Raw genomic sequence first — 14,770 nt, forward strand, 5'->3', positions numbered from 1 at the left:
TATCCATTTTAATTTAAAAGATTTGGCTTGGCTCAATTCTATCACTACTTAGGATATTCAAACTAGTCCCCTCTTTATGTATGAAAATACACGTTTAATTCCAAGTTCATATCTGTTTCATGTTTTACTTTCAAAGATTTGACTTTTTTTATATGTATTACAAATGTGGGAGAGTGCATCAGGGAGTTCCTGTTAAAATTCCTTCCTGTAGACATTAAGGTACATGAAGCACTGAAGGTTTATCCCATGGTGACATAACAGATAAATTGTATAGCTATTCTCATTTTGGTGGTAAGTGAACACTGCTCAACAAACACACATACTGCTTTTCATACCTTACCTGGAAAGAGGCTTTATTGAACATAGTGTAAAGTTATCTTTTAAGGTGAATTATTGAATTTGCACAAACATTTCTATAGACTTAAAAAAAAATCAAGCTGTGTCATTTCCCCACTACATTTTGTTGTGCTTTTTATATTAATATTTGCAAATGTTATAATTTAATACTTATATCCCAATTACTTGCATAACCATTTTTTTTTTTTTTTAAATCCTGGGGTGTTGATAGAACATAATAATAATAATATTCTTCTTTAGACAAAAGTCTTAAATGAAGTTAAAAGCTGAGATAATTTAAGGAAAGAGATCTTCAAATTTTCATAACCAACAGGTTTAAGTGAAATTTACAATGCATTGGAAAACTGGCTGGTTAAAGGTATGATTTATCCTCAGGTAGCTCAAAATCATTTTTACAGGTTTTTGTTTTTTTTCTGTAAAAGTGTTTTTAATCTTTGTAAAATAATAAAATAATATTTCACAATTTGCACAGAGTCTGACTTAAGGGCAGAGGCATGTTACCCTCAGAGTTTAGAATAAAGCCAGATTTTTCAGGCCCAGTTCCGCTGTAGAGTTTGTATGCACTGAAATCACAAACATTTTCTTGTTCCCTCTAAAGCTAGGGCCAATTTCACTTCGAATGGAGGTGAGAGTGAAAAATCACTCTTGAGCTGAGTATTATCTTAACCTTTTGCTCTGGTTGACCCATTCAGTAACCTGGAAGAAAAAAAGTTGCTCCCTTGTCTGGTCTCAGTGGACGTTACTTTCTAATGGACAATAAGCTGAGAGGCCATGGCTGTCTGGTCAAACAAGTATCTCCTCCGCATCGGCTTCCGCAGCAGCTTCGGTCCTTTCTTCTTCAGAAGCGGCTTTGTTGTCTTGCCTGCAATTTGCACGTTTCGGCTCTGCAGTTTGTTTATAAAATAGTTTTACACAAACCACTCTTAGCAGTGCAAGCTTCTGAGCTGGAAATTATTCAGGCTTGTTTCATTGAAGGCACTTAGTTTCCATGGCAATTTATAAAAGATGGTGGTTTGGTTTCTTCACTGGAACAGATGACAGTTTGGGTGTTCAAGTGGCCGCGAGCAAACGCCGATAAGCCTGTGTGTTATGTAAGCCCAGGGTGACTATCCTGGATAGCAGTGCATGCAAAAAGAGACAGCACACAGTTATCTAGCTTAGCCATGGGAGGAAACAAGTACAAATTATAAAGGTAGGGTGGGGAGAGGTGGGGAGGATGAACGTTGTAAATAATTCTGAGTTCAGGTTCTTTCCAAGGAAGGGTAACAACCAAAGGTAAAAGGGCCTACATTTATTGAATTCTCTACGTAAAAGCTTTTCCAAAGGAAAATAAATGCCAGCTCTTCACGTACCCTGTTTACAGTGAGGTTTTTGTTGGCAGGCCATTAGGTTTCCATGGTAACAAGCAAACTATTCATTTGAAACAAAACCAGCCAAGACTTTGTGCTTTGACAAGAATTTCTATAGCTCTTTTTTTCCCCCCAGAGTTCAACCAGATGACCAGATGACACTGTGATCGTTTTAGCCACAAAAGCACCTGAAGGTCTCTTCTCTATTCAGGTCAAGACTATCTTGTATACGCAGTTTGGAATAACTTATACTTCCATGACATCTTTTTATCCCCAGTGCTTAAAAAATTTGTTTTTATTATTTTATTTTTGAGTCAGTAGTCAGTGGAGGAATCTTTGGTAGTTTGTTTTTTCAATGTCCATTTACAAAGACTCTTCATGCCAGTGCCTGGTGAATCTTTTATAGCCTCTGCCAGGATAAGGTCACCTTCGAGGACTCAGGATAGAGATGAGGACAATAACTGGAAAAAGCCATATATGTACTAAAATTCCAACAGCACCATCAACGGAATCTAAAGACAAGGAAAACAAATGCCAAGAAACAACCAAACAAAAAATAAGTATTCCATGCAACAACCAACTCCACTTTGGTAAACTAATGAAATATTTTTTGTATATGAAAACAATTTTGGAAAACTTTTTTTTTTCTTTTTGGTTTTATTTATCAGCTTCATTTCCAAGACAAGTGAAAGGATTATCATTTTAATATGTGGTTAGGCACTTGCTAAACATATTTGCAGATTTAAATTGATATAAAATGCTATAAAAACTGTTCAGAAGATACTTGTGTAGGTTTGTGGCCGCACAGAACCTGAGTTCTGCTAGCCACATGAAAGCATGCACACATAGAAAATTCTCAGAAAACCTAATCGTCAGCTTCCCCCACCCCCCCACCCCCCCACCTCGACACACACACAAGCTTTCAGAAATGTTTAAGCTTAAAGACTGAGAGAAAAACTACACTTGATGAAAACTAGGAAGGAATTGTTATGGGTACTGAAATTAGCTATTGCAAATACTGAATTATATATATTCAGATCAGTCCAACATATTTATAAATTAGTTAAATAATTATCTCTTTAGTGTAATTTTTAGAAGCACTATGAAGTCCATCCTAACTAAAATATATCTTCCAGCACTTTGCCTTGAGATTCCTTCTACAATTGGTATTTCACCTAACGCCTCAAATTCAGGTCATACCTCTTAGGGTATACCTAGGGATGCTAAAGCAGGTAAACCCAATAATTCATTAATTTGGCTTAAGTTACAACATGGCTCTCACCTAGGGGAGAACTGAGTTTTGAAAATAAGAGACACACAATCTCAGCTTTTGTCAGTGTGGGTGGGCCACAGGATCATTTGCTGCCCTAGAAGGATTGGGAGTCAGAGCAGTTAGGAAGAGGCTTTTGACTGCCAAACTGGTTGGTACTTAGAAATTAACATTACTTTAATATTCATTGAACACTATTCATCCAAATGAATTTAATAAATGATGAATAGTACAAATTAACAAAATACTTCCTCACACCAAATAGAATATATTTTATTTAATTAGGGTTATGTGCTGCCTCTGATTAACAGAGGCTAAAATAATTAACTTTAATACTTACAGATGTATTTTATCTAAGACAGCCCCACATTTCTCTGGATTTAGTATTTTAAGGAAACATTCTATTGTGTAATAATAAAGTTCCTATAAGTTTTCGTTATCATTTCACTGTATCTACTTTTACTTCTGCTTTCTTATTTCAGAAGTAAATTATGTTCTCTTGCTTTCATCATTTGGAAAGTTTAATTCACCTTATTGAATTTAGTCTATAATATTTTTCAGTGATTAAGTTATCAAATGTAAATTTTCTTTGTAAGATAGTAACTATCTTTGGTTAATATGTTACTGTCACTGATAAATATTATAATATCCAGAGGAAATCCCAGTCCCTCTGAGGAGAAAGCATGCTTTTCTGTGCATTGACAAACCTATTTCATTTGAGCTATTAGTTTTCTAACGCGAAATTAGCCTGACACAGGGTGAAATTTACAAATGTGTTACTTGAAATGAAATGCTAAGTGTAATGATAAGAAAGTAAATCTATGAGCAAAATGGCTCATTGTTATATACAATTTTAGCTTCTGTCTTTTTACAATGATTAAAGATGTAATCAATTCAGTTCATATGAGAGAGCAATCACTGGGTAGCTGTACAAATATGACTTTCAACAACTAGACTGATGTAATTTCTTACTAATTATACTCAATTAACAAAGACTCAGATTTGCTCTAGACTTAATACAAAATTGACTTTCATGCTCTTTTTGTATGTGAATAATTGATGAATTTATTTTTATAAATTTAGTTGCATTTATACCTCTTTATGTGATCACAAAAGTAAGGATTCCAGATGGTCCTATGAAAATCTTTCAATTGGAAAAATTTTTAATAGGAATGATTTGAGGTTTCTCAACTTCAAATGAACAACATGAAGATGAAGTTTTTAAGAAGCAGCTCAATACACACTCTGATGGTTTTTGCATTATTTATACTTCTTTTATATAAAAATTGATTTGTAATGAAAAATAACATTTGAAGACATCATCAAGCCATAATATTCAAACCAAAATAAATGTGGAACCAAATTACCAAGCAATTGATTGTGGTGCAGGTAGAAGGAGATTAATTATACCAGAAAAAAATAAATAAATAGGGCTAGCCCTAGCCAGTTTGGCTCAGTGGATAGAGCATTGGCCTTTGGACTGAGGGGTCCCGGGTTCGGTTCTGGTTGGGGGCATGTGCCCAGGTTGTGGGCTTGGTCCCCAGTGGGAGCTGTGCAGGAGCCAATCAGTGATTCTCATCATTGATGTTTCTCTCTCTCTCGCCCTCTCACTTCCTCTCGGAAATCAATAAAAACATATTTTAAAAAATAGGGCTAATCCATTATTTAATATAGGGTGTCCCCCCAAAATATATATACACACTTTGAATAATTATAAAGGAAGTGCTTATTAAAATACATTTCATTTTCAAAATTGAGCTATCAGCTGTTAAAGTGTGTATTCATTTTTTGGGAAAACCCTGTTAAGACTGTTTAAAATATTAAACCGGTTAAAATGTTTAACAAACGTAAAACCTAAGAAATATTTTCACAAACTGGGGGATTAAAAAGCACTATGTTTGTACAAATATATGCTGAGTATGTAGATTAATTAAATATTTTAAGAAAAGTTGAAAACCTCTGAAATTAATAATATCAACCAAAATATTTTAAAATCCCAATTAAAAATCATAAACCTAAATCAAAATTATATTTTTTCTTAGGCTAAACAAGCATACAGCCAAATTTAATACTTTTCTTTTAAGTTATCCTCAAAATTTTAGCTTCTTAAATATAAGAAATTCTAAATAAACAAACTAAAAATAAATTTTTAAATTAGAATATATTAATTTGATAGTATTTACATTAACATCTCATCAAACCAATTAAAAAAGAGACACTTACTCTTAGTCGTTAGGTCTTGTTTTGCACATTCTCCTTCTGCAATTGATACATCATCAATGGCAATGTCACCTTCTATGCCAGGACCTCGAATACCTTCAAAAATGAGCTACAAATATGAATGAAACAAACCTAAATGTAGAGCTTTAATTTCTATTGAGAAATTTATGAGCAAAACTTAAAATTGTCAACATTCCAAACATCTTTTACACTCAATAGTCTTCAAAATTCTTACTTACAATAACCAAAATATCTTAATAAAAACGATAATGGGATATGCCTTGCAGAGTATAAGTTTGTTTTTTTTTTTTACAGAAAAATCTCTGCATTGGTTTTAAAACAATGCTACACTTAGTTGAATGATATAATAAAACACCTACTATAACCCCTATTACTTTTCATTTTCTGGGGTAAGGAAAAATTTTGTTTGAGCAGTATTTCTCTGAAAAAGATTCCTTCCAAATTTCTCTTAACACATAACACCAGTTTTTTTTTTAGAAATGTTTCAAGAATGAATCCGTTCTGGGTTCGCTACAACAGTATTATATTTTTTGAAGCCCACAGCAAGGGTTTATCATATCTAGGAGCCGATCTTTGAATTTCCAGAATCTAGAACAGTGGCTTGCACTGAGGCTTACTACGGGTGTTGAAAGAATAAGGAGTAAAATAACCTTCCTTTATTGTTAAATTCTGGATACAATGTCAATATAAGGACAATCAGCAAATTATTATAGCAATTATTTTATTTACAGAAACAACTCAGAATTTTCTCTGTAACCTATTAATTATTTTTTGTTTCCAGTTAAACCTTTTAATCTGTTTGATACTAAAAAGCAACCTATGTATTTTGTGACTATATTCCCAGAAAAAATTTCTACATGTCAAAATAAAATGTCTGTTTTGGTCTTTCCAGAGAATAATTAGCTTAATAAAGAGCAATTTTTTAACATCAAGCTGATGTGTGCATTTTAATACAATTTCTAGCCTTATTTCATTGCAACAATTTAGGGTGAAAGTCTATTTATATGAATACCAAAATTTTTGTTTTAGTATTTTATCTTTGGGGGTATTTTAATATGGCTGCTTAAAGGCAAATTTGTGGTGATTTTCAGAGAATTTAGGAATTATTTGAGAAGCAACCTTTATAATTTCATTGATTGAACTAATTGTAGGCAACTTTAGTATGGAGTCCCTGTCCCCACTTAGACATCATCCATAAAAATAAGAATAATCTTTATAACTTGAAGGAGAAAAATATTGAGAAGTTTTAATTCATATTTAATTTCTATAGAGAGGTTTTCCTGCTCACTTATGTTGAGGTATGTCAATAAAGAGTGCCCAAAGCCATTTCTTCGAAGAACATCCAAAACGTCCTGTATCACTGAAGCCATAAAAAACTGCAGGCCCAATTGAGGGGGGGTGGGGGGGAATAAGCACACAGTTATAATACCTTAATCAATAAGAGAAAACCAAAACAAAACAACACAAAACAACAACACTGCAGGCCAGCGCTAAGCTCTTCTGAACCAGTTGGCAGTATACTGATGCTCATCCCCAGCACTGTCAAAGAAGCATGCTTGGCTGTCTGGAAATAATGGCTCACATATGACTTGGGGTGGTATTTTGGAAGGTATCTGGGAAGAGGCCAAACAACCCTCACATGACTGTTTAAATCACAAGTGAAATTAAAGAAAATCCCCAAGGTCAGCTCCTGGGAACGGGAGGCCACCGAGAGGGCCTGGTGGGGCAGGCCAAGGCGCTGCCCAGGGTCGGGGTGGTGGGGCGCCCCTCACGCTGTTGCTGCCTGGGAGGAGGGAAAGCGCTGCAGCTGGCAAGCCCCCACTGTGGGACCAAGGGATGGTGTGGCCCACAAACAGCTCTGAGCTTTTGGAGAGTAGGAGGCTGAAATCCTGCCCAAGGATATCCAGCAAGTGCGGGTGTCCTGCCGATGAGTCAGCGGCCTGTGTCCGCCTGATGGAGTCATTCCAGGGCTGGCTTTCCTCGGGGATCTCAGGAGCACAATTGGAACCTTTGGCTGCCCTGATGGCAGTGGGCGCCCCAACCCCGCAGAAATGGTTGGGATTGTTTACAGCCCGCTGTCTCTGCTTCCCCTCCCCGTCCCTGTGAAGACCTTACAGATGAGCTGACACCCCGAGTCCGCGGGCTCTGTGTACAAGGCAGCATGAGAGGAAGAGCTGGGGCAGGTTTGGATCCTCTTTGCCAACCATCCTGACCTAAGAAGGATCCTGGCAGACGGTGGCTTTGAGGGACAGCCTTTCCGGAAAGACTCTCCCTGTCTGGCTAACTGAGTTCCCCTATGATGATGAGGTGAGATGATGAGGTGAAGGGCGGTGGCTGAGCCGGTGGGGTTGGCCCAAGAGTTCCGCAAGTTTGCCCTGAATAGTCCTCGGGAGGCTTTCCCTGCCTGTCCCCAGCCGCTGAGAGTCTCAAGCTTGAAGCCGGAGACAAGAAACCCGAAACCAAGTAGCTCTAGGAAGGCATATGGATCCTAGAAATCGCCTTATCTGTAATTGAGTGTCCGTGTAAATAAAATCCTACATAGAGTCACCAAATAAAAAAATAAATAAATACCCATAGTATAAACATTCAAGAACACTGAATATGGAAAAGAAGTAATTTTAATGACTGCACAATATTCCACCTTATAAATATTTATTTAACCAGTACCTATTGTAATTGCTAAACATTAAACTTATTTTTTAGCAATTCTGAATAAATTCAGAATTGTTAAAACTGACGTGAATAAATTCCAAAACATTTTTATACATGCTTATTTAGACCACATGGGCATTTAAAGTCATTAAAAACTGCCCCTATAGCACTCTATCTGTGAGAAGGCATCACTTTTGCAAACCATGTATTTTTAAATATATTTTTATTGATTTCAGAGAGGAAAGGAGAGGGAGGGAGAGGTAGAAACATCAATGATGAGAGAGAATCATTGATTGGCTGCTTCCTGCACGCCCCTTACTGGGGATCGAGCCAGCAACCCGGCATGTGCCCTTGACCAGGAATCAAACCTGGACCCTCCAGTCTACAGGCCTACACTCTATCCACTGAGCCAAACCAGCCAGGTAACCATTTGTTTTTAAATCTTTTGGAGTGATGCCACTGATCTGGTAGAGAATCAATGTTAGAATAAATCAGTGGTTATTCTCATCCCCTTTATAGTTTTAGTTATGGGATGCTGAGTCTTCTCTCCTGAAAATAACAGCATAAATGGAATGTTATCTTGGAGAAAGTCAAAGCTTAGATTCATGTTGATATGAGTCTTATTTCATAAAAGCAAGCACTTCCATTTGGCCATAAGACTAATACTTTATTGAATGTGAGTAAAGTGATGTCATCACAGATTTTTCTTTTATGTGAGTATTTTAAGGGATTGAACTGAATAAAGTGTAGATTTCTGACTTACACTCAAATTTTAATTCTGGAAGGAACAGGAATGCATTATTCAGGAAAATTTTGTATGGTAAAGAGGAAAATTCTTTCCACTAAGACTTTTCATTTTAAAAGACTGAGAGGGAAAAGGGGAGTGAACACTGCCCACAGAGTAAAATTCAGGGTTTACAACGTAGTCGTGGCAAAGATAAAGGGACATGCTTTGTGCGTGAAGTGAGATGCTGGTGAAAAGGATAGTAAGGGTAGGTTAGAAAGTTCTGCACCTGCTCACACAGATTTAAAACAGAAGCTGAAGTCAGAATTCTTTACGGGAAGGGATGCTCGAGAAACAGGTTTGGGAGTACATAGATTCTCCATCTTAGCTAGGCAGAGGTAAATAGATAGTGAAATTCACCACAGTGTTTCTTATTTAAAGTACATAATAATTTTCAGTAAGTTCTTGTTACCTGGAGATAAGAGTCAAGATAAAATAACAGGGTTATCCATAGACACAGACAGTGGATGGTGAAGGCTTGGGTGGGAGGAGGCAATGGGATATATGTAATACTTTCACCAATAAAGATTTATACAAAAATAATGAGGTTATTTTAAAACTAAAATATATAAGTCATCAAAATCATTCCTGTACTTTCAAAACTGCTTTCCCTGGAATGACCTTGTCATTGCTCACAGCACTTCAAAACTTCCCTTACTGACTTTAAAATGTTAAACACTTTGGAGCAGGGAAGGCACATCCACAAAAATAGAGAAAAAAAATCAGGCAAACTTATCTTTGTCTCCTTAAATATTATTCTCCTGACATTTTATATTAAATGAAAATCCCTTAATAGCATGTATTAAATCATCTTTATAGAGCTTTAGCAGTGAAATCTGAAAAATGCACATTCACTTTGATTCTCAGTTACCAAATCTGTAAAGTAGAAAACATTAAAAACTCATCTGCCCACTTCACAGAATGTTATTGGAGAAATTAATTTCAAAACTTAAAATGAAAAGCTAAATACTCCTACTTTCCCTGCTAATTTCCTTTCCCTTTGTCTCTCTGTGCAGTTTCATCCAAACACAAGATGGGAACTACTAGTCAGCTTATGCTACCGATCAAGTCCCAAAACAGAGTGGGTGTGAAGGAAGCTGCCACCCTTTTCTTATCGTCAGATTGAGAGGGAGTGCTGGGAAACCTTTGAAGGTAAACATCAGTTGATTGACTGATGTAATTTAATATGTGTGCTACCTGCCTGCTGGCAATATGTTGATTCTAAGTGTGTAGTTGGCTGAAAAGCAAACATACAAATCAGCAGAAGTCAAAGTGTCATGTGTCCGGAGGACTGCCTATGTCTAGAACATTCTCTCATATGAATACTTCATCCTTTGGTGATCCTGAATGAATTGTTGCAGTAATAAAAGTTGGCTTATTTGAAAATTTATTATTTCATTTATCTGCACAACTATGGGTAATATAGTTTGTCACTGTATAGAGTCAGTTGATTACTTTCTATATAAGCATGGTGTGTGTTTCATTTCTTGTGTGGAAATAAGTCATGGAATTAGTAGTAGCTATTACTAGAATAATAAAAATAATTTCTGACAATCAAACTCTTGGTTCAGTTATAATCAGTGTTTTTAATATTTATTTGTAATCTTGTGATGATGGGAAATTTCATTCAGTCGGTCAGAGAAATACTGTAGTCTGCCTCAGGGTCCTATTTGAATAGGAAGGAAAAGGTCTTGAGCAATATGTTTGTTTTTTGTCAATTTCCACGGCAGCTTTGTTATTGAGAAGCTATAGATTGTGTTTCACTTGTCTTGATTCTTACAAAGAAATTTTTATTGCATTGTTTTGCTTATGCTCTGAACCCCAACTACAATTATATCTTTGAATTATTATAATAACACTAGAGGCCCAGTGCACAAAATTCATGCATGGGGCAGGGGGTCCCTCAGCCCGGCCTGCACCCTCTCACAATCTGGGACCCCTTGGGGGATAACTGGCAGTCAGACATCCCTCTTGCAATCCAGGACAACTAACTCCTAACTGCTTGCCTTCCTGTCTGCCTGATCACCTCTAATCACTCTGCCTGCCTGCCTCATCACCCCTAACCACTCGCCTGCCTGCCTGATCGCCCCTAAACACTTGCCTGCCTGCTTGATTGCCCCAACCACCTCTACCTGCCTGCCTCATCACCCCTAACCACTCGCCTGTCTGCCTGATCACCCCTAACCCCTTTGCCTGCCTGCCTGATCAACCCTAACTGCTTACCTGCCTGCCTGATTTACCCTAACCACCTCTGCCTCACCCCCACCACTGTGGCTTAGTCCAGAAAGATGTCCGGAGTGCCATCTAGAAGGTTGTTTGGCTGTCCAGTCTAATTAGCATATTATGCTTTTATTATTATAGATTTAGCAGATTCTAATAAACTCATAAGAGGCTTGCAGACTAAGTAACCCTTTACAGTTACTTTTTAAAGAAACATTGTCTTGACTATAAGGTAGATAACAGAAATAAAATACATAGATATTAAATTTAAGAATGCACCATGACCAAACTTTTAAGAGTTTATAAAAATAAACCCTTAACTTTTCTCAAACATAAAAATAAGAAACTTTAGCAATTAATTATAATATGATGTATCTCAACTTGGCAGAAATGACATGTATGAAATGGAAATAATATAAAATGCTCTCTAATTGAATAGATAAGATTATGTAATACTTTTATGAAGTACCATTATGATTCTGACTACTACTATATTACAGAGATAAAACTGTTAGGTCTGATTAAGCAATTGAATCGATACCTCTCCTCTAGGAACTGGCTTTTCAGGCCATTTCACTATGGACATTCCCTTTGCTGAGACCACATTTCACTTGCAGCGACCATATTCCATTATCTCCCCTCTGGGTATGCACAAAGAAGTCTCCCCCAGAAAAAGCCCTCCAAAAGTCCTTTAAAAGCCACTGACTCTCATTACTGGGTGCTGGAGCCATCCAGGCCATCAACCACCTGGTGTGTGGATGATCAAATAAATTCGTAATCCCTCACCGTTCTGGCCTTGTGCGGTTCTCCTTCGACGACCTAACATTTGGTGTCGAAACTGGGGAGGGTTCCACGAGAATGGGGAGCCATTGCCTTGGCTTCAGTCACCCTGAGTTTGCTTCTTGGAGAGCAATAGGCAGTGGCAGCTTGTCCTGGGCTTACCTCCGAATCCTACTCAGGTGACCCAATTGTAGGCCTCGATCAGGCCTCCCTCCCTTACAGGGTTGACCCCAACCCCATCCCAGCCAGCCAAGGAGGACACCAGACCGAGAATCTCTCCTTCTCCATTGCTGACGTTCCATCCCACACCGGCCAATCTTCCCTAGGTGAGTGATGTTCCACAATTCCCCTCGTCTTGAGTCTTCTGCCCACTCTCTCTCACTGACTTTTCAGAAGTCTCTGGTCTCAAAAGTCCTAGCACTAGGCCAGAAGACTCCTCAGCCGTTTGGCTTTGGGTCCTTCTGGATTGGGGACACCCAGTTCAGAGGGTCATCTCTCCTTTCTCATGGTAATTTTTTAGCAGCAGGGACGCCTGCCCTAAACAGTCACCTTTGGATTTGTGGTCTATCACTCACCCTTCCTCTCTCATGGGCCATGCCACACTCCCTCTGCACACTCACGGGGGAAATCATGTCCAATCATCTCACTTTATTTTGTAACACTGTTTGGCCACAACATAAACTAGATAATAAGTCTCAATAGCCTGAAAACAGTACTTTCAATTTTAACACACTGAGCAATTTAGATAATTGCTGTCACTGCAATGGAAAATGATCAGAGATTCTTAACGTCCAGGCCTTTTTCACTCTTCAGTCCCAATCCTCTCTCTCAGTCCTGCTCTACCATTCATATCTTTCTCCTTCACACAAAACATCTTATCCCTAACATTTCCTGATTCTGAATCTACTTTTGACCCAGCAGACCACCGACCTCCACCCCCTTAATCATCCCTTCCCTCATCTGTAGTAGATTCCCAAAACCCAGACACTCTTAACCAGCAACCACCTTCTCCCCAGTCCCTGAGAGCCCAAATCCTGGGAATGTAAGCTCCAAAACAGCCTTTCCCATCTAACATTCATTCTCAGGCCACCCAAAGACTACCCTCCTCAACAGCCTCTTCTATTCCTGCGGCCATTCTACCCCTGAGGGAGGCAGCAGGAATTGAGGGTATTGTGGTTAATTATGACAAACTTAATGAAATCACTCAAGGCCCTGACGAAAACCCAGCTCTCCTCCTCTCCCACCTCATAGAGGCCTGACAGAAAATGGCCACTGTAGACCCTACCTCCCCAGAGCACCCATTTATATCCCAAACAGCCCCCGACACACACCATAAACTTCAAAAAATAAACAGAGGTTCACAAACCCCTCAAAAAAAACCTCATTAACCTGGCCTTTAAGGTCTTTGATAATAGAGACAAGAAGACCCAAATCCAAAACAAAGGTGAGATCAGGCCAAGGCTGAGCCCCAGTAGGAGGCTTCCAGCTCCCAGCCACCGCTCTCACGAGCCTCAAATGCAGTGCGGGTCCTCCCACTGCGGGTAAGTCGGGGGTAAGCCTCCTCCAGGCCCAAGCTTCAAATGCAACAAGGAAGGACACCGGGCCAGGTCCTGCTCAAACCCGAGACCCCCGCCTGGGCCCTGCCCAAGGTGTGGAAGGGAAGGCCCCTAGAAATCAGACTGTAGTCTGGCTGCTCCAGGTCGGATCTCAGCCAGTCCAGCATGGCTGCCCTCTGGATCCGGTTTGGAGCTCCAGACCTCCTGGGACTGGCCACTGAAGAAGCTGCCCAGGCCCTGACAGGGCCCCACAGACTTACATCACCAGGACAGAGCCTTGGATAATGACTATGTGGCAGGTAAGCAGATCTCCTTTTTAATTGACACTGAGGCCACTTATTCTGCCCTCTCTGAATTCGCTGGGACCCTTGTCCTCTCCTCAGTCTCTATTATGGGGGTTGACGGATTAGTTTCACAGTCATTAGCCACCTCACCTCTACACTGCATCTTACTAAATTCCCCCATTTACTCTTTTCGCATTCTACCTCAGTGCCTGGCCAGGGCCACCATGCATCCCCTCATAAAGCCCAGTTGTCCCAAATCACAGTCACCTACCTCAGTTTCACTCTCTCACCCCACAAGGCCGAGCCACTCTTGGACTGTAAACACCTTATCTTCTTATCTCCTCCATGACTGTCCCCTCCTCTGAACAAGAATGGTCTCCTTTCTTGGGCTTGCCAAATTTGTCTTCTCCCACTGAGCAAAGGGAACACTCACTGAGCCTTTAGATCCCAAAGCCAGCATTCTCCCCGCTTTAATGCTCTGAAAACTGCTCTGACCTCAGTGCCTTGTCACTTCTCCCCACCCTACCTTTCCAAAAGAACAACTTTCTTTACCTCACAGGCTTATTTAACAGTCTGGCTATTATCAGAAGCTGAGCTCATTATCTCCCAAACCTTAGCAAGTTAGCTCTAAGGAAAAATCTGGCAGTTTTGAATCCAAGCGGCTAGAGGCCTGGGAACAGGCTGCTGGGTCTGCTCCCTCCTCCCCCTTCCTTTTCTCCAGCCTCATATGCCTATACATTATTTTCCAAAGTCTTTGGTAAGTTAAAGGCTTTGGAGCATTGTTGGGTTAAATGATAAACATCTAAATATTTTAAAATAGCATACAATACTGAAACATTGATTGCTAGACATGTTTTAATTTGTCTGCTCTTAGTTTTTTATTACAGACGGTCTCCTGTACTTTGTTGAAGGTATATTTTCTTGAAAGTAAGAGTGCATTTGAAGTGTGTTCATAAATGTTAATCTAAGAAATGCTGGCTTCTTACTTTTTGGTAATCTTTGGAAAATTAAGGTTTCTAAGAGTGAAGGATTCTAATACATTTTAGAGAAAAAAGAAAGAAAAGGTCTGTACAAGCTGCTGAAGGTATGACAGAAAGAAAGAATATTAGAGTAGAAATACTTAATGGAAGGTCTGAGGCATGGTTATGCATTTTTGAAGGACATACAAAGAAGGTTTGAAGGCTAATTCGAAAGTGTGAAATTTGTGAAGGTTGCATATGTGATGAGAAGGAAAAGAGAAATGTTGAAATAAATAAATAAATTCTAAAGCTAACTAT

The 14,770-nt window shown here is 38.9% G+C and overlaps 1 protein-coding gene across 1 annotated transcript in view; it reads right to left on the reverse strand.

The window, feature by feature from the left end:
- Positions 1-530: 530 nt before the first annotated feature.
- MDGA2 (MAM domain containing glycosylphosphatidylinositol anchor 2) overlaps positions 531-14,770 on the reverse strand; it is a 954,748-nt gene continuing 940,508 nt past the window's right edge. Inside the window, exons 16-17 of the mRNA XM_036347018.1 lie at positions 5,200-5,305; positions 531-2,218 (exon numbers count right to left, since the gene is read on the reverse strand). Coding sequence (XP_036202911.1) covers positions 2,130-2,218; positions 5,200-5,305 — 195 coding nt within the window. The 3' untranslated portion in view covers positions 531-2,129. The remainder of the gene's footprint in view (positions 2,219-5,199; positions 5,306-14,770) is intronic.

The sequence above is a fragment of the Myotis myotis genome, unplaced genomic scaffold (assembly GCF_014108235.1).
Source record: "Myotis myotis isolate mMyoMyo1 unplaced genomic scaffold, mMyoMyo1.p scaffold_m19_p_1, whole genome shotgun sequence".
Lineage (NCBI taxonomy): Eukaryota > Metazoa > Chordata > Mammalia > Chiroptera > Vespertilionidae > Myotis > Myotis myotis.